Here is a 26,061-nt window from a genome sequence, read left to right as displayed (position 1 = left end):
CTCAAGAAAAAGAGTGTGCTGCATGAGCCAGATGGCAATTTTTAGTTGCTAGTTGCAATGGGTAGCTAACAGGGTGACATTTGTAACCCAGTGTTTACTTTAAAAGAGTTCTCATGACCCCAGAAACTTGGTGTTTTATCTTAATTGGTCCATATGTGAGTTTACACTGTGTCCATTTGGGTTTTTTGTCTTTCAGTATGGAGAACATGAAGACTGTGTCTAAGTTTTACAACTTAATATATTAATTGTTAATTATGTTATTTGATTCAGTGAGGCCCAGTTCATAGACACAAAATCACCTTTCAGAGATGAAGCAAAAATGATGATCATTGATAAACAGGGCAATCATACACATAAAATCTCAGCTTAGTGCTAGTGAAAATCAGTGAGTCTCATGTGTGTGTGTGTGTGTGTATGTGTACATACATATATGTGTATACATATACAGGGGTTGGACAATGAAGCTGAAACACCTGTCATTTTAGTGTAGGAGGTTTCATGGCTAAATTTGACCAGCCTGGTGGCCAGTCTTCAGTAATTGCACATTGCACCAGTAAGAGCAGAGTGTGAAGGTCCAATTAGCAGGGTAAGAGCACAGTTTTGCTCAAAATATTGCAATGCACACAACATTATGGGTGACATACCAGAGTTCAAAAGAGGACAAATTGTTGGTGCACGTCTTGCTGGCGCATCTGTGACCAAGACAGCAAGTCTTTGTGATGTATCAAGAGCCACGGTATCCAGGGTAATGTCAGCATACCACCAAGAAGGACGAACCACATCCAACAGGATTAACTGTGGACGCAAGAGGAAGCTGTCTGAGAGGGATGTTCGGGTGCTAACCTGGATTGTATCCAAAACACATAAAACCACGGCTGCCCAAATCACGGCAGAATTAAATGTGCACCTCAACTCTCCTGTTTCCACCAAAACTGTCCGTCGGGGGCTCCACAGGGTCAATACACACAGCCGGGCTGCTACAGCCAAACCTTTGGTCACTCGTGCCAATGCCAAACATCGTTTTCAATGGTGCAAGGAGCGCAAATCTTGGGCTGTGGACAATGTGAAACATGTATTGTTCTCTGATGAGTCCACCTTTACTGTTTTCCCCACATCCAGGAGAGTTACGGTGTGGAGAAGCCCCAAAGAAGCGTACCACCCAGACTGTTGGATGCCCAGAGTGAAGCATGGGGGTGGATCAGTGATGATTTGGGCTGCCATATCATGGCATTCCCTTGGCCCAATACTTGTGCTAGATGGGCGCTTCACTGCCAAGGACTACCGAACCATTCTGGAGGACCATGTGCATCCAATGGTTCAAACATTGTATCCTGAAGGCGGTGCCGTGTATCAGGATGACAATGCACCATTACACACAGCAAGACTGGTGAAACATTGGTTTGATGAACATGAAAGTGAAGTTGAACATCTCCCATGGCCTGCACAGTCACCAGATCTAAATATTATTGAGCCACTTTGGGGTGGTTTGGAGGAGTGAGTCAGGAAACGTTTTCCTCCACCAGCATCACGTCGTGACCTGGCCACTATCCTGCAAGAAGAATGGCTTAAAATCCCTCTGACCACTGTGCAGGACTTGTATATGTCATTCCCAAGACGAATTGACGCTGCATTGGCTGCAAAAGGAGGCCCTACACCATACTAATAAATTATTGTGGTCTAAAACCAGGTGTTTCAGTTTCATTGTCCAAGCCCTGTATGTGTGTATGTATGTATGTGTATATCCATCCATCCATCCATCCATTTTCTTCCGCTTATCCGGGGCCGGGTCGCAGGGGCAGAAGCCTAAGCAGAGAAGCCCAGGCTTCCCTCTCCCCAGCCACCTCCTCCAGCTCATCCGGAGGGACCCCAAGGCGTTCCCAGGCCAGCCGAGATACATAATCTCTCCAGCGTGTCCTGGGTCTACCACGGGGCCTCTTCCCGGTGGGACATGCCCGGAACACCTCACCCAGGAGGCGGCCAGGAGGCATCCTAATCAGATGCCCGAGCCACCTCAACTGGCTCCTTTCGATGTGGAGGAGCAGCGGCTCTACTCTGAGCCCCTCCTGGATGGCCGCACTCCTCACCCTATCTCTAAGGGAGAGGCCAGCCACCCTTCGAAGGAAACTCATTTCTGCCGCTTGTATTCGCGATTTTATTCTTTCGGTCACTACCCAAAGCTCGTGACCATAGGTGAGGGTAGGAACGTAGATCGACCGGTAAATCGAGAGCTTCGCTTTTACGCTAAGCTCCGTCTTCACCACGACGGACCGGTGCAGCGTCCGCATCACTGCAGAAGCAGCCCCGATCCGCCTGTCGATCTCCCGTTCCCTTCTCCCATCACTCGTGAACAAGACCCCGAGATACTTAAACTCCTCCACTTGAGGCAAGAACTCGTTCCTGAGCCGGAGATGGCACTCCACCCTTTTCCGGCTGAGGACCATGGCCTCAGACTTAGAGGTGCTGATTCTCATGCCAGCCGCTTCACACTTGGCTGTGAACCGTTCCACTGCGAGCTGGAGGCCCCCCCCTGATGAAGCCAACAGAACCGCATCATCTGCAAAAAGCAGAGATGAGACTCTGAGGCCACCAAGGAAGAAGCCTTCCGCCACCTGGCTACGCCTAGAAATTCTGTCCATAAAAATTATGAACAGAATCGGTGACAAAGGGCAGCCCTGACGGAGTCCAACACCCACAGGAAACGAATCCGACTTATTACCGGCTATATGGACCAAGCTCTCACTGTGGTTGTACAAGGACTGAATGGCCCGCAACAATAGGCCAGACACCCCATACTCCCACAGAACCTCCCAAAGGACACCCCGAGGGACGTGGTCGAATGCCTTCTCCAAGTCCACAAAGCACATGTAGACTGGTTGGGCAAACTCCCACGCACACTCGAATATCCTTGAGAGGATAAAGAGCTGGTCCAGAGTTCCACGACCAGGACGAAAACCGCATTGTTCCTCCTGAATCCGAGGTTCGACTAACGGACGCACCCTCCTTTCCAGCACCCTGGCATAGACCTTACCGGGGAGGCTGAGTAGTGTGATCCCCCGAAAGTTGGAGCACACCCTCCGGTCTCCCTTCTTAAATATGGGGACCACCACCCCGGTCTGCCAATCCAATGGCACTGCCCCAGATCTCCACGCGATGTTGCAGAGGCGTGTCAACCAAGACAGCCCTACAACATCCAGAGCCTTCAGGAACTCAGGGCGAATCTCGTCCACCCCAGGGGCTCTGCCACCAAGGAGTTGTTTAACTACCTCAGTGACCTCACCCCCAGTGATGGTCAAGTCATCCCCCTCATCCCCAGACTCTGCTTCCACTACAGAAGGCGTGTCAGTGGGATTCAGAAGGTCCTCGAAGTATTCCTTCCACCGTCCGACTATAGCCTCAGTTGAAGTCAGCAGCACCCCCACTATAAACAGTGTGAGTGAAGCACTGCTTTCCCCTCCTGAGTCGCCTGACGGTTTGCCAGAATCGCTTCGATGCTGTCCGAAAGTCTTTTTCCATAGCCTCACCGAACTCCTCCCACACCCGAGTTTTTGCTTTGGCCACTACCCGAGCTGCATTCCGCTTGGCCTGTCGATACCTGTCAGCTGCCTCCGGAGTCCCACAGGCTAACCAAGCCCGATAGGACTCTTTCTTCAGCTTGATGGCTCCCTTCACCTCCGGTGACCACCATCTGGTTCGGGGGTTACCACCACGACAGGCACCAACCACCTTGCAGCCACAGCTCTGAGCAGCAGCCTCAACAATGGAGGTGCGGAACATGGTCCATTCGGACTCAATGTCCTCAGCCTCCCTCGGAATGCTGTCGAAGTTCTGCCGGAGGTGGGAGTTGAAGAACTCCCGGACTGGGGCTTCTGCCAGGCGTTCCCAGCGCACCCTCACAATACGTTTAGGTGTGCCAGGTCTGTCCAGCATCTTCCCACGCCACCTGATCCAACTCACCACCAGGTGGTGATCAGTTGACAGCTCAGCTCCTCTCTTCACCCGAGTGTCCAGAACATACGGCCGCAGATCTGATGATACGATTACAAAATCAATCATCGACCTGCGACCTAGGGTGTCCTGGTGCCATGTGCACTTATGGACATCCTTGTGTTCGAACACGGTGTTTGTTATGGACAAACTGTGGTTTGCACAGAAGTCCAATAACAAAACACCATTCGGGTTCAGATCAGGCAGGCCGTTCCTCCCAATCACGCCCCTCCAGGTCTCACTGTCATTGCCCACGTGAGCGTTGAAGTCTCCCAGCAAGACTATGGAGTGACCAGATGGAGCACTCTCCAGCACCCCGCCCAGCAACTCCAAAAATGGTGGGTACCCTGAACTGTCATTCGGCGCATAAGCGCAAACAACAGTCAGGACCCGTTCCCCAGCCCGAAGGCGCAGGGAAACTACCCTCTCGTCCACTGGTGAAAACTCCGACGTACAGGCAGCAAGCCGGGGGGATACAAGAATACCCACCCCAGCTCGCCACCTCTCACCGAGGGCAACTCCAGACTGGAACAGAGTCCAGCCCTTCTCCAGGAGACTGGTTCCAGAGCCCAGGCCATGCGTTGAGGTGAGCCCAACTATATCTAGCTGGTATCTCTCAACCTCACGCACTAGCTCAGGCTCCTTCCCCACCAGAGAGGTGACATTCCATGTCCCAATAGCCAGTTTCGATAGCCGGGGATCAGTCCGCCAGGGCCTCCGCCCTCGGCCACCGCCCGACACACACTGCACCCGACCCCTACGACACCTCCTGCGGGTGGTGGGCCTACAGGAGGGCGGGCCCATGTAACCTCTTCGGGCTGCGCCCGGCCAAGCACCACGGGCTAATGCCTGGCCACCAGACGCTCTCCCTCGAGCTCCCTCCCCAGGCCTGGCTCCAGGGTGGGGCCCCGGTAACCCTATCCCGGGCAGGGTAAACTGTTCCCTTGTTTTTTCACTCATAAGGGTCTTCTGAACCGCTCTTTGTCTGGACCCTCACCCAGGACCAGTTTGCCATGGGAGACCCTACCAAGGGGACAAGCCCCCAGACAACATAGCTCCTGGGATCACTGGGACACACAAACCCCTCCACCACGATAAGGTGGCGATTCACGGAGGAGTGTATATATATATATATATATATATTTCACTTCAAGAAAATAATTTAAAATCATAAATAGTGATTGCTGAATCCCATTTAGCTGCTTCAGTTTTAAGGCCCCTGTATTGTTCATGCTGGCACGCTGTCACACTGTCACACTGTCACACTGTTATGACTTATTGGGCTATTTGTGTTTTTCCTGCTATTGTATGTTACAGAATTAACACTTGCTTAGGACTAGTATAAAAGTAAGGCAAGGCAATGTAACATTTGACATGTTTGCGTTTTCTATTATAGTGTGTTTTGTCTGTATCTTTACTAACATTTTTTAACTATTGAGATAAGGACTGCTTTATTTTACCCAAGCACTCACTAAACACCAATATTCTGACAATGGGAGGCAATAGCACATTCGTTCCCCTTCCATTGCAGCTCTTTACTCAGTACTCATGGATAGGAGTGCACCCACCCTTGAACTTATTCAACAGTTTGATCTCAGCTACACAATGTTTTTTCAGTGCCATATGAATGCACTCGCTTATACAGATGCAACAGTATTGTGCCGTTGCGGTGAAAATCGTTTAAAAGTTCCAACTTCAGTGAGTGTTACCAAGACTTACAGATAAAATATTGCCAATCACGTACTGGAGCTGCTAAATATGAATTTCCCATGATTCCATGGGCATATCAAAGAGTATTGGGTAGATGTTAGATATCATATTCATTTTCAGCCACACCTGTCATGTGCAGAATACTTTTCTATAAAGAACAGAAAGGATGGCAGTAAAAGAGAGCAACTGAAGAAAATCTGAGATGGGTTGCTTCCATTTCATCAGTTATTGTTAATTTGATAAAATTGTTTTACCAGGGTAACCTATTCTCCAGTTAAATTGTACATGCACACCTTATTTTACCTTGAAATCTTTTTTTAAACTAAGAGTTTCCATTAGAGGCAGGGTCAAATGAAACATCTCTGAAGAATAATCTAGACTTGGGAACCATCAACACATATTTTATTGAGGTGACCTCACTACTAGGCTTGGTGTTGTCAATATGTTATCAGGCTATCATGTACAGTGGGTCACATGTGGCCTGCCTTGTGGCCTGGGTGTGGAAGTATGGAAAATTCCAGGTTTTCAGGAGAGGAGCAGTTGCGTGTGTGTGTTTACTCCTCTATCTCTCCGGAGACATTAACTAGGTCAAGCGCAAATGAATCTGCCAACAGCCTAAAGAGTAGTGGTGACAGGGTAGAGGGAGGCGATGGCGGGTGTTGTGTGGACTTTGGGCAGAAATCTCATTCTCAGGATAAAATGTTGTTACAGTAACTAATTTTAGCCTCAGCCTTCCCCTGGCCCATTACCTTTCAAAGGGCAAAATCCACTCGGTATTGTTTGGAGCTCAGCTCAGCATATCCCAGTTTAACAGTCTGAAGGCCACACAGCTAATTATGCATAGCCACAAACTAAGCCAGTCAAGGATATTCAGCATTACAGCAATTTATCCTGCAATTAATCTTCTTTCCTTCTAGTTCTCCGGAATTTTGAATTATGTATTTTCTTTTCCCAAAAAAAGTACTAAATTTCCCCTGTTAGATTTGTTGAATGTGCTTCTGGTTATGATTTCAAACTGTGTTGGCCGGCCAGAGTTAAGCCCATCCTCTCTGTGGTATTTTCATATAGTCAGTGAAACGTGACCATGCAGTTAGACTGTATGTTATTTTTCCAGATACACCTTCTCAGCTTCCTCTGTGATAAATATCCTCATCTGCACTCCTCTGATTAAGCTTTCTTTTGAAAATATTGAGACTGTGAAACAGCAAAACACATCTGAGTACAATGCAGCATATTTTAACAGTATGCAATGAACATAGAATATGGACCCAGAAGAGAAAGTCATATATTTATCTAAGGAGGATACATGGCAACTAACATATTTTGAGTTTTACTCAGTGGAACGTTCTTCTCAGAAGCACGTGTATGGTGGTAAAGGGATTTGAATGGAGGGGAAGTGGCGCCAAAACACAGCAAAGCCCAGCAAATCTGATAACTGATCCTCAGGAGGAAAAGGTTCAGCCAAATGCATTACTATAATTTACAGGTCGGCTTTTCTACAAGGTCAGTAGGTTCAGAGAGTCACAGATGGCTGAGTAAGGGTGCTGGTATTTCTAAGCAAAGAGGCACAGCAAAAGAGGGCTGGGCTTTCAGCAGGTCACTGAGTTTGTGTACATTTCTGTGTGCTGGTGAATGTATGTAAAGCCATCTCACAATTTTTTTAAAGCAACCAATTAGTGGAGTGGTGTGTATTTATGAATGGAAATTTGGATTAAAAACCTTCTGATTTCCACTGATGTAATCTCAAAACAGATGTGTCAGCATGGAGGTTTATAGCAAGAGATGCGAGCAATGAGCTTCAGCACCTCAGAGGGAAACTTATTAAAAACCCTGCCATGAATCACCAGCTGTACCTGCAATGACTGCGCTGTGTACCTTAACAACGTCTCTCTTGCAGCTGATCCGGAAACACTTGAGAAATAACGCAGCCGCGCAGTGGCTGGTGCTTAACACACAGTGACCTTTCATTGTTGCTGTTCTCAGTGGATTCTTTCTGCTCATCTTTTAAGAAAACATGAATTCTGGTCCACACTGCAGGTGGAGTGACTGATATTTTGTCCTGATCTATATAAGCACTCAGTCTGCATGTCCCACCTATAAAGGTTTGGGTCATTTTTAATCACCAAGTCAATGTGACTTATTGTCTAATCTTTGAAAACAGGCACTCAAAAATATCTTTTTCATAAATAGACTCAGGTAATAAGACAAACCTGTGACCTCTTTTTTATCATGTTATGGGGAAAAGTTATTGAGCATCTTGAGAGAAATGGTCCTATTTATTCTCCTCTGCTTCTCCAGGAAGGTATTGACAAGAAAAACCTTTGAGCTATTCTTATACACCTGACACAACAGGTGGCATTGGCTTTTGAGTAGAAAATGTGCAACAGGAAGCACATGTGAAATATGAGATCTTGTCTCACCTGTCAGAGTTCATTTTCTAAAATCTTCACAGTTCAAATGCCACAGTTCATTCAGGAAGTCACTGAAATGAGGTCAAAGGTCCCAGGATTCCCTATGAAATACATCAAAGTGTTGCAGCATGCAGATCACAAACAAGTCCTGTAGTAGTATGAGTTGCATCTGTTGTTATGCATGTCGCATCAGCTTTTAATACATGAATTAGTAAAAAAAAATAAAGTTCATCCTCCACAGAGATTATAGACAGTACAACAAACAAAAAAGTTATGTGAAATATTCTTAATGCTCTGGGGCTTCTTGTCTCAACTTTCAGCTTATTCACACTTACTGAATGTCAGTCAGACCATTCATGTTTGAAATTCTATACTGCCAAACTAAATATATATATATATATATATATATATATATATATAGAGAGAGAGAGAGAGAGAGAGAGAGAGTGTGTGTTTGACAGTATAGACTCTGAGCTCATCACATTACTTAGAGAAGGTGGGGAGTGATGAGCAAACATCACCCCAGAGCTTACATGCTGATGATTGAGTGGTGGAGGGGACTAAAGATCAGGCAGGAATGCTGAGCAGCAGCAGCAAAGAGATGTCAAAAGAGAGAAATGGGGAATAATGCGAACCACTGAAATGGGGGTGGGTGGGTGGGGTGGGGGTGTTTTGGCATACAATGTGAGAAGAGTGAGCATGAAAGTGCAGCTTCCTGAACAAGCTTGCAGGCTGTGCTCCATTAGTTTAAATGAACTCTACCTTGACCAGCTCCAGAAATAGCACTCCAGTTTCAATGCATTAGTGATAATAACATTTGAATCCACAAAAAATGGCCATTTGACATATCATAAGCTGTTTGTACAGTTTGGCTCTCTCTGCAATGGAATATTGTGAGAGTGAATGTAGCCTTTACAGCAGTCGAAAGCAAAGCTTGTTCAACCAGTAGTTTATGCCATAGATTGCTTCTAATATGTGTGCATCAGAATTTTTTTTGTTGTTGTTTCAAGCAGGTGGAGGTAATTGACCTTGGCTACTAAACACAATAGAAGGCGTAAGGAACTGTGAGCTTAAGAGGTTATTGCTGCTTTCCTTTTGTTCTCCAAGGTTAGGAAGCCATTATGGCTCTCTGTGTTTTTAATCCTTTCCATTTATGTTTCCCCTGCAATTTTACAGCTGACATCAAAAGAGTGAACACATTATGAACTCAAGTTGAAAGCCTGTCATTATAAGTAGCTCGCTCATGTGTGCATGCTGTGACTCACAAGCACGCTTCATTCAGCCTCCCACTCCTGTTTGCACATGTCATCTGCTGCTCTGTCCTCTATCCACGCTAACGTCAGAGGAGGCTGGATGTCCTCCTACATTCGCTGTAGAGTGTGACCAGTTGGAGAGGCAGCCTGGGCTGAGTACGAAACCTCTTTATAAAGGCTGAGATCGACAGTAGACACAGAGGGCCCTCATACTGCCTGTATAATTATCAGGCCGCATGGGGCACAAGGAAACAGCATGCGGTGTGCGATATCGGCTCAGTGTGCTCCTTCACATCCTGCGCTGCTTTTAATTCTGACCTTGCCTAACGCTCGGCAAAGAACCATCATCACGTCACTGTCTTCGCCTTTAGTGCTCCAGTTCCTCTCTCACATGTGCTCTGGCCAGAGCTTGGCAGCCTTTGTAGATGCTCTGACAGACAGAAACAGAAATAGCTCCACAAATAGACCCATCCTTTGGCTCACAGGGGAGCACTAGCCCCACTTCTGTGTGCTCTTGCCTCCTATTTCTTTTGTGCCTCAGGCCAAAACAAGTTAGAAAGGAACCACAGGGAAATCAAATTTGGAATTATTAGATCATACTGAAAGTATCAAGGGAGGAAGAAAAATGTGTGCATAAATACATATTGTTATGAAAATGGGTTGATTTTGGGAGCTTTAGTCTCACTGTCAAAAACAGGGTGCAAGCTGGAGCAGCTTAATGTGAAATAGCACGCTTGCTGAATTTACCTCACATCACCTTTTGTGGCCGATCTGCAGTAACCTGTAAGTCTATTTAAATCTGCATAGTTATGAAACAAGCGTCAAAAAGAGTCAAAGTGTCATTTATTACTGAAAATGAGAAAATGAGCAGCTATTTATCTCCTGGGTGCTGTTAGTGTGGTGATTGGATTAAACAGGACCTTTTTTAACTCAGACGTGTCAAAAAATGCTTTACATGTAATAATAAAAACAAAGCGGAACTCACTAAAAGAACATCTGGAAACTGAGTGTGTAAAATGTAGAAACAGTATTCAATTTAGAGTTATTATCCTTCATTCACCAGTCAAAGTTTGAAATTTAATATCAGAACTGTGCATTCAGTAAAACTCGCTCTGAAGAAGGAATATTGAGTTCTCTCGCCAAAGTCTGCATATAAATCCGGGATAAAATCTTGATGAGGTTTCACAGTGTGTGAAAGTGGGAGGTGAGAGACTGCCAGTGACTGAGTCAAACCTCCATCTGTGTTGCGGCACTCGTTTCTTTTCCTTTCTTTTTTTTTTTTTTCTTTTTCTTGCTGTCATGTTGTGACAGACGCAAAACCTGTCTCTTCCCTGGACTTCACGTGTCATTGAGCTCTCATTCACCTTCCTTTTCCAAAGCTGCTCCTCTGCATATTCCCCCCCACCACCACTTTTTTCCCTTTCTGCTATTTCATTTACACAACACCTTACAATATCAGTGCAGGAGTGGAGTGAAGAATTTAATGTGAAACTGAAAGCAGAGAAAGGTACCCCACAATGGAGAGCAATACCTAGAAATATACACACATAGCTAGAGTACCACAGCTACTGTATCTAAATAATTTAGAACTGTGGCCTGTGCTACTGGGTAGACATGAGAGAGCTACCTAAGGCCTCAGGCGTGAAGTCTATGAGTTCCTGGAGGAAATGTGGTGAATAAAGTATCCCAGGACAAGAGAGGGGCTTCAAAGCTTTGCTACATTATTAATTTGCTCTTTCCATCTGCTGAGTGGGGCCTGAGGACAGACTCACACCTACTGCCAGATGCAACATACAAGTACTGAAATACACAGATGCAACTAGCACAGAAATGTAAAATTCAAAATTAGATTTATGAGGCAGGAATTTGAATTAAACTCTTAACAGAGAATTCAGATATCTCATTCTCACAGATGTGTCTCTAACCCTGCTCCTACTCTTAGTTTCACGTGGGAACATCCAAACATCTTCCTACCACATTCCTCTACCTTCCAATTCAAATGGGGGAAAAAAAGTGGCTGGCAATAGAAATGGAAGTGTGAACAAAGTATGTAAGTAATGAGGTGAGAATTCCGTGCTGTGACCTTTAGTGTTGTGGAGAAGTTGGCCACTTTAGTTGGATCGTTTGTCAGTGTTACTGGCCAGGTGATGGTGGTAACTGTGGCGTTGAGCCACACTTGTTGTGATCGTTGTGTGGTTTTCTATTTGTGGTTGGTCACTAGTACACTTGCTTTTACTGAATTGTGTAGATTAAAGTAACCTGCTGTGGTATAGGACCATTTGGTATATGGGGACAACTGATCACTTGGTGGGATTTTTGGCTGCTACTTTTGGTATTGTTTTTGCAATGTGGTTTGTGGTTGTTGTGCTCCTCTTTGTCTTGGTCATGTGTTCTGTGCAGCAACTTGTGATCCTCATGTAGGGGTATCCATGGTGCTTAAGTCTGTTTAGTTTTGCAGGTGGTGGTAAGACAGTTGCTGGGTAAATGCCCAAATTTGATGTGCTTTGGTCACGCTTAGCTTATTTGCTAAGTTTCCTTTTCCTTTAACTGGTGACAGGTCTATTGGAGTAATTTCATTCATGGCTGATGCACACTGTCCTTCTCTTCCAGTTTTTACCACTCTGTTTTCTCGGGGCTGGTCACATATCAAGGACCAGAAGACTCCAGAGGGCCTTGTTCATTTATTTAGGGCTCCTAGAGGAACCCTTTTGAGGGGGGAGGTGTTACGCCCCATCTGCAACCCCTACTCTCTTTGCAGCAGCAGTGAAAAAGTTTTCAGGTGGTTAATTGCTGATTAATTACACCTGATGAGGTGTGGATAAGGTTGAGGTTGGCGCTCTGGGTTGCAACTGTTTTAGTGATGCGTATCAAGTAATTTAAAAAAAAAACCATGTTTCTTAAAACTGGTTTCTATGCTTTTTTGTATTGCACATGGCCATCCACATGATGTAAAAGAAACATGATTCATTGGACCAGGCCACTTTCTTCCATTGCTCCGTGGTCCATTTCGGATGCTCGCATGCCCATTGTTGGTCAGCATGGACACCCTGACTGGTCTGCAGCTATGCAGCACTATACACAACAAACTGTGATGCACTGTGTATTCTGACACCTTTGTATCAGAACCAGCATGAACTTTTTCGGCAATTTGAACTACAGTAGCTCATCTGTTGGATCGGACCACAAGGGTCAGCCTTCGCATCATGCGCATCAATGAGCCTTAGCCCCCCCCAATGACTCTGTCACTGGTCCACCATTGTTCCTTCCTTGGACCACTTTTGATAGATACTAACCACTGCCTACTGGGAACACCCCAAAATAGCTGCAGTTTTCGATGCTCTGACCCAGTCATCTAGTCATCACAATTTGGCCCTTATCACATTCGCTTAAATCCTTGCACTTGCTCATTTTTCCTGCTTCTAACACATCAGTTGGTCTCATGATTATTCACACATTACACCTTGTCCCAATCCGTATAAGGCTATACTTCTACTGTCCACATTACATTACTCTAAAGCAGGTATGGGCAATTAATTTTTGCAAGGGGCCACATGAGATACTGGGACTGTTGTGGACGGCTGCACTCAATTCTGCTTAATGTTAATTTTATCTCTTTATAAGCTTATTGGTGTGGCTCTCCACAACACTCCCTGTTTCTCATCTGGAAAATGAATTGCTCATCCTTGCTCTGTATAGAGCACAGTATTGAGAGGTGGTTTAGGTCATAGCCTATACCACTGACTCTTATGACACAGAGCTTTGGGCTGTTTAAATGTGCACACATACTGATTAATGTTGCTTCTAATATAACACCGTGGTCCAACAACAATCCTTAAAATAACATACTGAACAGCTAAAGATCACTAGCCCCCCTCCTTAAGTTAACTCAGGACAAGCACTCAGTCGCCAACTCACAGACACACAAAGTAGGCTGCTCAAAAAGACCAAAACATGAATCTTCCCTCTGTTCCTTTTCTATCCTCTCTTCTGCTGAAGTTTCTGCACCACCCCCTCCCAATCTATCAATAGCTGAGTAATCTTGGTGGGTACTGGAAATGCCTCCCATGACTGACCTTATATGGCTGTCAGGAAACTGCTGATTTTGGGTTTCGGGGCTGCCTTTCACCTCAATTGGTCCAGCCCTCCCCCCACAGCTATTACTGCCAGCATCCTGTCTTTATGAGCTCATATTTCACACAGGGGAAAGGCCCACTCTACTGGCTCCACAAAGGCCTTCTCGTAGCATGAATCCTTAAGATAACATCATGGATTTTTTTCTTTTTCTTGTGTGTGTGTGTGTGTGTGTGTGTGTGTGTGTGTGTGTGTGTGTGTGTGTGTGTGTGTGTGTGTGTGTGTGTGTGTGTGTGTGCGCGCGCGCCAGCTGTCATCCTGAGTGCTGGGGAGTCTGCACTACTTAATGGCAGGATGCATACTGTGATGCTGAAATGTGCTGCACTTTTCCCCATAAATGAAGTTTAGTGTATAGTCTTCAAATGTTAAATCATGAAGACCACATTAAATCATTTATATTGTGCACCACACTACTGCAGATTTTCAATTATCGATCATTTTGGGGTTTTCATTATTTAAAATAAAACAACACATAAATGTGTATTTTCAGCCGCCATTAAACCACATTCTTTACTTCTGACTACAGTTACCCCAGACGGAGGCACAGCCAAGGAGACAAAATAAAGGTAACCCCTCACTGCAGTGTTCCAGGGTTCTCAGCCAGCCCTAGCTTGTCGTGTTTAAAAAAAAAAAAAAAAAACTATGACGGCAACAGCCAAAACTGCTCAGGTCAAGGATGAAACATCGAGTCACATCACTATGGCTACGTCCATCTTTTATATAACGTACAATCAATGTCTAAAGCAGAAGGATGCAAACTAGACAAAGAACTGCTCAAAAAGGAAAATTGTATCAAAAAGCATTCCTTCACTGTGAGCTTTTTTACATATCTTTTGTTGCATTAAGGACCTACATTTTTTGAATAAAATCTTCCAACTCCCATGTATTTACGTCTTTATTTGAATATTCACAATTTTATTCTGCGTTTAAGAGGATTATATTGTATGTTTTTACCTGATGGCTTTAGTGAATGTGTGCAGGGTATGAACAACTTATGAGATACTGTGTAATACTTAATTATAGATTTAAGTCTAGGGATGAAACACCAGTTAAACAGTACATGTTTTGAGTTTGGGGCTGTGTGTTGGTTTAACTATCCATTGTCATTGCCCTGTGTCTGAAGATTTTCAAACCAGAGAGCTGCTTGAACCCTTTGCATTTTCAAATTTGTGGTTTGCTTCCCATCAGCAGCAAAACAATTTGAAACATATATTAAACTAGAAACTTTGCCAAGTCACAGCTGGTCCATTTAACACCAGTGCAAACTTTTGCCAAGACAGTCAACAGTTGTTATTACAATGAAGCAACCAATCACTGCGAAAGAAAAGCAAGTCATCTCCATTGCTAGCCTGCCAAGTGAGTGGAATCCTAAATCACCAAATAAGGTCTAGGTTGAAAAAAGTGCATTTCTTTAGCTTAAAAGAACACAATCTCCATACAGAGTCTTTTCCACCAGTTTAACTTTCCATTTTTGACAATTTTAGAGGTCATTAAGTAAAAGCTGGGGCATTAAAATAAACAGTATAATTTAATGGCAAAGGAGCACAGAGAGCAAACTTCCCAAAGCCTTTCACAAAAACATGGGTGCAACCTTTCTGGAAGTGCGTACCTCGCTGTTATTCACATGTTGATTTTCAACTGCTGTTGTGAATATGCTATTATTACCTCACATGACAGGGATCTGCAGCATAATGCTGTATATTTTAAACACAAATTATACTAACAAATTAATTATTGGAATTTAAAATTACCTTTTTGTCTTTTGAAGGACATTAAAATGTACGAGACTGCCTAACTGAACGCGAGAAAATGCTGCATCATTTACATGGTGCTCTTTCATCTCCACGTGATGCCACAAGAGCAGCTAATTAAAATGATTAGCTGGGTCCCTCAGCTGAGAATTTTTAATGAAATTTGTTATTCTAATGGTGCAACATTAACAAATTTAATCAATCCCTTGCAATTTGCTTTTTATATGATTTTCTCACAGGACCACAAAATTGAAATCTCACAGTGCTTTTCGTTCGGCGAGAGCTCCGAGCGGATCTCTGCGCAGGTTTTGTCAGTTAAGTAGAGAAGCCTGCACAATGTAAAGCTGAGCCCTAGGGTTGTTATTAGTGTTCTCTTATATAATAGCACGGGAAAATAAAATAGTAAATAAAATACATTTATTCAAGCAGTCTATTAATGTACTCTATTTGAGGTACAAATATTTCACTTTATACACAGCTGTGGTTTCAGGAGCTACAATTACTTTGCTTTGTTGTCAAATACAACTCATGCAGCCTTACATTAATGCGTTGATTGTAATAATAACCCAATAATATGATTATATAATCACACAAGAGGTCATTCTGTTGCATAATGATCATGTTTTGTTAATGCTGTCATATTTTCTCTTGAGTGACAGTCACACCTTGTACTTTTAACTGATTTTTTTTTCTAACCTTTGCTGAGATCCTTTTGCAGATAGGTAACCTGTTAGGTGGATTATGTGACTGAAGGCCATTCAAGTCACTTTCCACTTAATAATGCACTTTCTGAAGCAGTGTAATAAGAGAAAATGTGATTGAAGCTTCGGTCTTAAAACTTTACAATATTCGGTTTAAGACACTGGAACATGAAACTGCTATAAGATTCTTCTCATAAAATGCAGATACAGTTGTTAAGTGTGGTTTTTTGAAGATGTACTTATCCACAACCCCCAAAGTCACTCTGTTCTGTCCCAGGACCACTTAAACAAGTGGGGGCAGATGTTTGTAAGGGCTCACATTTGATCCTGGGGGATTCATATTTCACCAGCTCTCTTGTGAACAGTCCTTTGAGAAGAGAGAAGACTAGGACTCCACTGGATACACTGGTTTACACATGAAAAGACACAGAAAGTGGTTGTTCAGCTCAGACCGTAACTTCCTCTCACAGTTTAACAAAACAGAATGATATTTAAAATAGAAAGCATAAACTGCCTTTCTTGTTCAGGACCTTTTCCTGGATTCCACAAGCGTGAAACCTGGGTCTGAATAACTTATTCACAATTCAGATAGACTGAAGGAGCTGCATACACTCATGTGAAAAGAAGGTTTTTCACAGGACTCTATGCAGTCCTTGGAAAAAAAAAAAAAAAAGCTAAGTAAACCCCATGATTCAGTAGCTTGTACAACACCTTCAGCAGCGAACACTCGAAGCAATCATTTTCTGTATGATTTGATCAGAATCTTTCTTCACTGGGGAAGAATTTCAGCCCACTCTTCTTTACAACGTTGCTTCAGTTCATTGAGGTTTGTGGTTTAATTTATGCACAGCTCTTTTAGGGTCCCACCATGGCAGTTCAGTTGGGTTGAGGTCTGGATTTTGATTGGGCCCTTGCAACACCTTGATTCTTTTCTTTTTCAGCCATCTTGTTGTAGATTTGCTTCCGTGTTTGGGATCATTGTCCTGTTGCATGACCCAGTTTCCGGTCATACTTTAGGTACTGGACAGATGACCTTACATTTGACTCTTGAATACTTTGGTATACAGAGGAGTTAATGGTGGACTCAATGGCTGCAGGTTCCCAGGTCCTGTGCCTGCAAAAACAAGCCCAAATCATCACCCTTCCACCACTGTGCTTGACAGTTGGTATGAGGTGTTTGTGCTGATAGGGTGTGTTTGGTATTCTCCAAACATGGTGCTATGTATTATGGCCAAACATCTCTACTTTGATCTTATCTGTCTAAAGGAGATTGTTGCCAAAGTGGTTTGTGGTTTCAAATGCAACTTTGCAAACCTAAACCAAGTTGCCATGTTCTTTCTAGAGAAAACATGGCAGCAAACCCTTCCAAACAAGCCATACTTGTTCAGTCTTTATAAGTGTACTGCAATGAACTTTGATATTTAACAATCTAACTGAGACCTGTAGAGTCTGAGATGCAGCTCTTGGGGTTTTTGCAACTTTGCAGAGCATTGAAAAGTCTGAGCTTGGGGTGAATTTGCTGGGATGTCCACTTCTGGAAAGATTGTGGCATTCTATTAACACACACCTGAATGCTCCAGAGCAGAAAATTACCTAAACTTCTGCTTTTAAGGAGCTGCTCATACTTGCCAATGATCAGTTAATCAAATGCATTTAATTAGCAGCACCTGGCTGTTACTTACCCTGTTAATTCTAACTAAAGCAGTAAGGGTGTACTTTCCACAAGACTGCATAGAGTCCTGTGAAAATGTACTTTTTTCGCTTCACTGTAAATGAGATATCACATTACAGCAGCAGTAGCTGCTAAAACAGTAACATGTGCCTGGGCAACAGGTCTTTCTGCATTATCTTCCCTTAAAGTCATCCAACCATAAAAACACTGCCCCCGGTAGAAACAAGGAGATCAGTGACGCTTTGATACAGTCGTGTTTTTACATGTCTGGGACTCAGTGCTCTTACTGCAGATGACTGCTGTAGGCAGCTGGATGTGCCTCAGGATTTTCCCTCCCTACTCAGGTCCTAACAGTTTCAAGGGAGACAATTTTTTGATAGTAAATAACATACATTTTGTTGTCTGGCCTCTAAACAGTCAAACTGTGTCTCAGTGCCAAAGCATAATTATAGTTGGCTTTGGGTTTTCTTTGTTGAAAACAAGACTAAACCAGTACGTGCTAAACTATCCTGACCCACAAAGATATGAAAAGAAAACTTCACTTGGTGATTTTTAGGTAGGCAAAGTTACAACTAATAATGTCTAATCAGTCAAATGAGTTGAATATTTTCCATCTGGTTGTCCAAGTCCCACCTGCAGCGGCTCCTTGGCCCAACAGTGGGGCCTGCCCCACAGTTTGAGAGCCACTACTGCAGTCCAAACCACATGAACCGCATTTCTCTGCTTAATCAGTTTTGCACGGCCAAATAAAAATCAAATAAGAATAATCTAATAAGAATCACTCTAGTGGGTTGTGTGCTTTTCAGATGTTCTTGTCAAGGCTGATATATACAAATATGCTTATGCACTCTTAACATAGTGTAATGTTTCGGCATTAAGTGTCTCAGAAATCATGGAACCTTAAAATCCTAGATTAAATGACAATGTTTGTTTTGACTCATTCAGCAGCTGAACACACACAAATAGTATTCTTTGTACTCTGGAAATAAAACACTGTGTGGAAAGTTGGAAAGCCCCCACCCCACCCCACCGCCCAACACCATTGCAGAGATTCCCACAAGTGCTTTGCTTCTCACTCTTCTGTCCATCCAGTTAATCCCAAACCAGCCTGATAGGGTTTACATCTGAAGACTGTTCTGGTCTTCCATCTCTTAAAGCTGACCATCTAGTTTCTCTGTGTTTTGAGTCACCGTCTTGCTGTAATGTGAAACCCTTGATCAACCGGTCTGTCTTGCCCTTTTCTCACCATTTTGTACTTTCCTACAGAACAGCGTTCTCTTAATAATGGATCAGAGGATGTAGTAACAGTTTGTTCCAAATCCACCTCTGTACAGGCCGAGGGCTTGCAAGAAATCAGCTAAATTTGGGGTGGCTGTATGAATTGCTTGCATCACTTTTCAAGGCTTAATTATCTGTAAGAAAGCAGTAAGTTTGCCAATTTCCAGATCCCTGAAAAAGCCTGTTTTCTGTGATGTTCACATGATTTTGGATGCTGACCTAACATTTATCTGCTTAATCTTCAGATGCTTACCTCTTATCTTTGTATCATTTAAGGTTATTCACTAGACTTAGCACTGCTTTAGGTAATTAAAAACTGGGTGTCTGAAACTAGTGATTAAGGAGTACCCTATGGCCTAATTTCACAAGTGTCTCTATTACATAATAAGACAACTCAGGCTTAGGGCCATTTTCCTTGGGAGAATCCTTCCTCTCTGGATGGAGATGGCAACCACACATATTTTTTTTATGCTGTTTAACTACTTCAAGGAAGTGGTATGTAATATTTTAATCAAACCACAAATGCTATTAAAGATATAGTTTGACATTTTTGGAACATGGTCATTCAATCTTTTGGAAGTATGCAGAGATGATTGATAACACTCCCATGCCTGTACAATAAATAAGACAAGACAAAAAGACAATCTGTCATTCAGTATGACAGCTGCTACATTGCTGGAAGAAGAAACTTCCTGGAGTTTCCATTTGTTGCCTGTCAGCTAGTCCTGGCCAAGAAATAGGTCACATGGCCCCTTATGCAAATTCAAATTCAGTCATTTTGTCACTATTTGACACATAGGAACAAAGTTAGAGAATCAGGAAGGGACATAGGTTGAAATCACTTTTTCTCACATGTAGCACACAACAGGGGAGTTTGCTTCAGACACTACTGGCAGTACTGTGTTTGGTTTAGTGTGTTTGGCAGGTGAGCTGTCTGGATAGATTGCAGAGTGCAGAGGGCAGAACAAAGGCCATGGATACACAGGACTAATACCCACAGTTGCTCTCACATGGACACAAACTGGCCCAATCGGATGTTACACAGACTTTGTACTCCGGAGCTGGCAGGTCAAAGGCTGTTCAGTGTCCAATCCAGCTACGTCAGACATTTGTGTTGTCACATTCTCAAAGTCAACAAAAGGTCTGGGCTGCAGTGTGGAAACAGCTCATGTTTTTGAAGTTGCAAAAAATTTTTTTTTTTTTTTTTTTTTTAACCTTTAGATAGAATTGACCTGCTTCCTCCTGCTTTAAGTTTTTGTGACAGTGTGAGTTAACTAACTGCTGGTGGCATCAAGAATAATTTGATCAAGAATCAAATTATACAGCTGCACAGCTTAGCAAGAGAAATTTATATTCAAAATGTGCCATATAAAAGGTATAACAATGTGAACTACAAATCAGAAAAAACATTACAGTCACATCATTACACTACAGTGATAGGAATGTTCTTCCTTATGGTCCCTGTTAGTTTGGATGTGAGACACTTCCATTAGGAATTCTGCAGGAGTTTCTGCAGTGTCCTCCTGATTGGCACCCTCTCCTCAGCTTCTGTCAGGGATCATATCAGCACTCCTCTCTGCAGTCAGCTGGAGGGCTGGCTTCATCTCCTTACAGTGCTGCAGCCCCGTCTGAGTGATATTCCTACAGAAGTCCACCTTCACCTCCTCCAGATTGTCTCCGTGAGCCACCACACCCTCCAGGCTGCAGTTGGTAATGCGGACGCAGTTCTCAAGGTGGAGGTAGCGCAGTTTCCTGCAGCACTGCAGCACAGAAATCACATCCTGGTCAGTGATGTGTCCACAGCCAGACAGGGTTAGTGACAGCAAGTTGGGGCACCCGTGGTAGACACATCAGTCAGAAATGTCACTGAACAGAGACATATTTTCACACATATGATGGAGTATGAGACCTGTTCTGTGTCATAACTCATAACACTTTAGGATATATATAGAATGGGGCAAATAGTAGGAAGATTAGTGTTTGCAGAAGGCAATGTCTAAAATAAGCAATTCAGTTTGGCGTCTGCTCTTTTTAAATGAATACTGTCCAAATAGAATCCGATAATAGAGGGAAAGAATAGAGATCAGAGGGTCTGATCTGAGCTATGCATGTATGAGTTGCAAACGACAACACTGAGAGGCAGATCCAGGATCTGTTTAATGACAGAGCTGTTAAATACCCAGATCAAGCCATCTTTTGTTTACATACAGTCCTACTGGGGCATGTGTGTTTCCTTTCTCTCAAAAGATTTTGCGAACAAGTGACGTAAATGCTCTTGCATGGAACAGTTGCACACAACACACAACAATGAAAAATTTCTCAAAGTTTAATTACAAATGCTGTGAAATGCATGTACTGCTGGCATGACACTCTGTGCACTGCATCCTAGTGGCAGGCCAGCAGTACAGATCTGGTAGACAGACACTGGGATGGTAAGGGATAGTGGGTATCATTCATGTTCACTGATGCAGATTACATAAAGACTTACATAATCTTACGACTTTACCACATGTGAGCCGGACATATTCCAGCTGCCTGCAAGTGTTGAGGGTAGTGCCCCAGTAACCTCTGAGCATGCAGTCGTTCCATGTGCCCTGTTGGATTGTGGCATGGGCTCAAAGTGAGGCTTTATCAGAGCATGTGATTGGACAGTATTGACATTAGCAAAATAATGAGGAAGCTGACGTGTGCGCTAGTTGCGTTTAGGGACTCGTTTGTCCTTTATAATGGGAGAGGACAGGAAGTGAATAGAAGTAACAGATAATAGAATAGTATTTTTTTTAACCCATTACATAATCCACCCTCTCATGGAACTTCCACTTTGCGCAGACTCGTTTGTGTGTTGTTCCCGTATTTACATACCCAGTTGTCTTAATCTGTCCTTTTCATCTCTTCTTCCTCACACATACACAATGTACACTTGCATACATACAGATATTTAGTCACTGGCACATTAAAGCACTGCCTCATAGCACCTTTTTCTTTGGTGGAAATTTTTTCTTTTTAATGGCTTTCTTTGTTGTGTCTTTAAACAAGTTTTCAAACTCATTGCCATAATATTTCATATATTCACCAACAGCTGAGTGAATAAAGCAAAAACCTTGATACTTTCAAAGCAGTGAGGGCTATTTCTACTTCTACCTAACTCTGTGTGCCTAAAAATGCCCAGAATTTTCTTCCTTCAGTTTATGGTTGAGACACAGTGAAGTTCAGATAGAAACAGTAATGGGTGCAGGCTGGTCTATGTTGAGCACAAGCAGAACACCACACCACCAGCCTGCAATCATGCCTGTAATGAGCCGTTTGGTTTCCTAACGGTTAATTTGTCTGGTCAAATTATCCAGTGAACTCTTAAAAGGGACTGAGACGTAGAGTACATTTACTGTTTGTGTCCTTCAGTCTCTTGAGTGCGAGGGTTTGCGTCAAAAAGTCTAAAACACTGTGGGAGTCTTCCACTTTCTAGATTCAATAGGAAATATTTCTTAAAGCATCTGTCAGATAAATCTCTAAGTACTTCGTAAGCAGAAGTCATGCTTGTTCTCGTTATATAAGAGAAAGCATCAGTTTAGCCAAATGGTGCATATTAAAATTTGGGAGTCAAACTAGAAACAGAAATGTTTAACCATTCTCGTGCCAAAGCTTCTTGTGCCACCCACTGTGCAGGCCACACTACACAGCAAATCCGACATGTAAATTAATGTGCAATTCTAATACTGTGACCTTAAGAAAATTGATTTACTGTAGCTTTCTGGCTCTAGAGCAGCATCACACTGAAAACTACACTACAAATGTGCCCAAAGACATGCTATATTTTATAGTTTTTTTCCATGTAGATAAAAAAAAAAAGAAAAAAAATGAATATAGACATGAGGTTGGCGTCAGAGTTTACGTGGAGTCTTATCCAGGAAGAGGCAGGCAGAGACAGAGCACATGTTCATTCCTCTGACAGCAACAAAGAGCCAATTGTAGGCTCCACCTGCCTGCATAAATCTCCACTATGCAGCTGACTGGGAGGGTCTGGAGCCAAATCACTCTTTATCACCCCCACAGTCTCTCTGTGTCCCCTCCCACTTTGTCACGTGCACTTCCTTTCTTCTGACAATCTGGGAGGGTTTATCAGTATGCAGAGAGTGTACCTTAAGGACATGGAGATGCAAGCTCCAGACAAAGTGGGCGGTTCTAGCTCTGACTCATCTCACAGCTCTCACATCACAAATCTCAAATTTCACAATACAGGAAGTCCTCACAGGGTTGTGCACTGCGCCACAGAGACCCCCCCCCCCCCCCCCCCCCCCCCCCTTTCCCCTCCTCCCTTTCCCCTCCTCTCGTCCCGGCCAGCTGTGGTGGCCAAGCTCACTCACATCAACTGTTATTACTGGCTGCCTTGAAGAAATTATCCAGAGACCTCATTATGCCTCTCCAGGCTGATTCCTGAAGCCAGCCACGCACACAAGGCCAAAAGCCAAAACGGCTACTTTTCAGCGACCTATCAAGTCCAACTGTCACGTCATTCATTAAATATAATTTGATATGTGACCACAGTTATGTTAGTAATAGAATCAGTCTTGTGTCCCACAGATGTGTCATTTTTCTGTCTCTATAGCCAGTTGTTTATAGCCATCTGTTTCTAATGATTATGTTCCATGCTGCCTGCAGCTGAACATGGCAGTTAGACGGAGCGACGTGCCTTAAATGAAAACCATTTGGTTCACTGATGTGGGGTGTGAATGACCCTGACCCCCCCCCCCCCCCCCCCCCCCCCACACACACACACACACACACACACAAATGGTGTGATCATCCTAAAGGCACATAAAAAAAAACACAATTTTGAATGTTCCTGTGCGTGTGTGAAGATGAGCGCAAACCGCACAGGCTGTGCCAGTGTCATGTTAACTCTGCTGTTAAGGTGCTTAAAAGCAATTGCTCAAGGCAGTATTGCAGGATATTATAGTGTCCTCTCTCATCTTAGAATAGAATAGAACTTTATTGTCATTATACATATCTCATCTTTTGTCAGTTGTCATTCTGAAACACACAACACAGCAGGGGAAAGCCACACACAAACACTCACATATGGCAGACCTGGACCAGGAACTTGCTGACCAGGCTTTCGTGTTTACTGCAGATGTCCTTCTGAAACGAGCTCTTCACCCAGTCCTCGATGTTGCACACTTGCAGGACCATGCTGGAGTACCACCTAATAGTTAAGTAACGAAGTGAGGGTCCCAGCACAAAGTTGTCCTTTCTAAGCTGACAGGGGGAGCTGAAGTGGAGTAGATTCCAGAGGCAGGGGTCCAGAAAGACCTCACGCAACTGATGACAGGTGAGGGACAAACTCCTCCGGCTGTCCTTGTCCAGGAAGGAGAAAAGGTGAAGGAGACACTCACGGTTGAGCTGAATAAGATGCATGGTGTGTTGTCCCGAGACATAAAGACAGGCCCCGTCCCTGGGGCAGTGATAGGCCTGCTGGTAAGCAGCAACAGTGAGCCCACAGCCTGTATTGTGTGGCCTAGATACATGATGCCCCCTCAGGCACACCACACAGGCCTGCACATATAAGGCCGTAGAGCACAGGCTATTTTGGGAAGACAACTGCGGTGCAGTCAAAGATGGAAGTGTTTGAGCCATACGCTCCCTTTCCATCTGTCATGGCTCTCAACAGGCAGCAAGCACTGGATTCAGCCAGATGTTTACACTGTCCTGGCCTAATTCTCAGATACACACTAACAGACAAAAAAAAAAAAAAAAAAGAGCGAAACACCTCCACTGTGCAGTGCAAAAACAGACCCTGCAGCAACTACACTTATATGTCAAATTAAAGGGAAAAAATAGCATAAAATACCTTAGCAAGATATTGTGCCAACAACTGCTACCAGAACAGCAAGTCTCTGGATCCCTGCTGGAGAGAGGGAACAACAATATCCTCCAATATCTTGTTTCCAAAAGACATTGGAGGATAGTGGAGTAATACATCAGTTCAAAAACTCCCACGGGTTTTCAACTGTGTTAAAATAGTTTTAAATGTTTTCTAAAAAATGTATGAACATGAGCCAATTCTGTGATACTTTAGAGATATAAGAGGCGTAAAAAAATTAAGTGTGGGGCTTTGTCCTCTTCATTTAGGTGGGGTCAAAAATAATATGATATAAAATGATATATCACAATTAAGTTAAAAAATATGTATATTTAAAGCAGTAGGCATCGGTTTAAGGACTCACTTTTATGACCTTTAAAATTCCCTGTAATCATTAGATTGCCACATAACTTTAACCTTGCTCTTCACGTGAGTGAAAGTCACAGCGTTACACAGAACGTTGCCTGAAGGAACACACAGTAATACAACTCAGGGTGTGTTTGTTCAGTTGGCTTAGAGAGGACGTACTTTGATGGCAAAAGGCAAAATACCATTTAGCCTATGTCATCACTGCACACTTCCTTGCCAACTTTTTTTTAAAACTACACTCATTATCACTAATCTCTATAAAAAGCAGGACATTGGGAAATTCCACTGTTGGAAGGCTGGTCACATTCCGTACTCTGCCTCACCGTGTCATGACGTCCTCTACAAGACCTCTGATCCGTCTTAACACTGTAATGTAAGCTATTTGTCTGCAGCTGTGATCAAATCAAAAAAAAAAAAAAAATAAAGATGGGGAAAAAAAAGGCCACTTGTATCACTGATGAGGACAGAGTAACAAACCACAGCCACCTGTGTGCAGGCGATGAAGAGCAGCTGCTCCTCAGCATACAGGAGCGCCTGTTCCTGCCAGAGCGAGGCTTACTGGCTGGCACGTGTCCCGGGGGAGCGGTGTGTGTACGCGTGTGAGAGGATGGCAGAGGGGAAAAAAACAAAACAAAAAGGGTTGCTAAAAACCCGCTCTCTCACTTCAGAAGGTGTACTTGGCCACATCAAAGGCAGTTTACAGTTACAATACATAATAGGGGTGTTGGACAGTTGTATTCCGGATTTACAAATAAAATACATTTTTGCATGCATGTGTGTACCTCTCGCTCACACACACACACACAAAGTAAAGACCTGTTCCTAATGTGCATCTAATGATAGTTTATGCAAATGACACTCCTTTAAAGTGCAAGAACTTGTTTAGAAAATGGACTTGCAGGACAAGCTCAATTATAGCTTAGTATAGAAACATATTGATGGTA

General features: G+C 43.5%; 1 protein-coding gene across 1 annotated transcript; it reads right to left on the bottom strand.

Annotated features, from left to right (window-relative positions):
- Positions 1–20,380: 20,380 nt before the first annotated feature.
- On the bottom strand, positions 20,381–24,537 carry fbxl22 (F-box and leucine-rich repeat protein 22). The gene is given in 3 exon segments (XM_030731067.1): positions 20,381–20,441; positions 20,443–20,729; positions 23,968–24,537. Coding segments are annotated over 3 exon segments (918 nt in total).
- Between the last annotated feature and the right edge of the window lie 1,524 nt (positions 24,538–26,061).

This window comes from Archocentrus centrarchus, chromosome 6 (genome assembly GCF_007364275.1).
Source record: "Archocentrus centrarchus isolate MPI-CPG fArcCen1 chromosome 6, fArcCen1, whole genome shotgun sequence".
NCBI lineage: Eukaryota > Metazoa > Chordata > Actinopteri > Cichliformes > Cichlidae > Archocentrus > Archocentrus centrarchus.
Note: the sequence above shows the minus strand (reverse complement) of the source record. Positions and strands in the feature narration are given on the sequence as shown.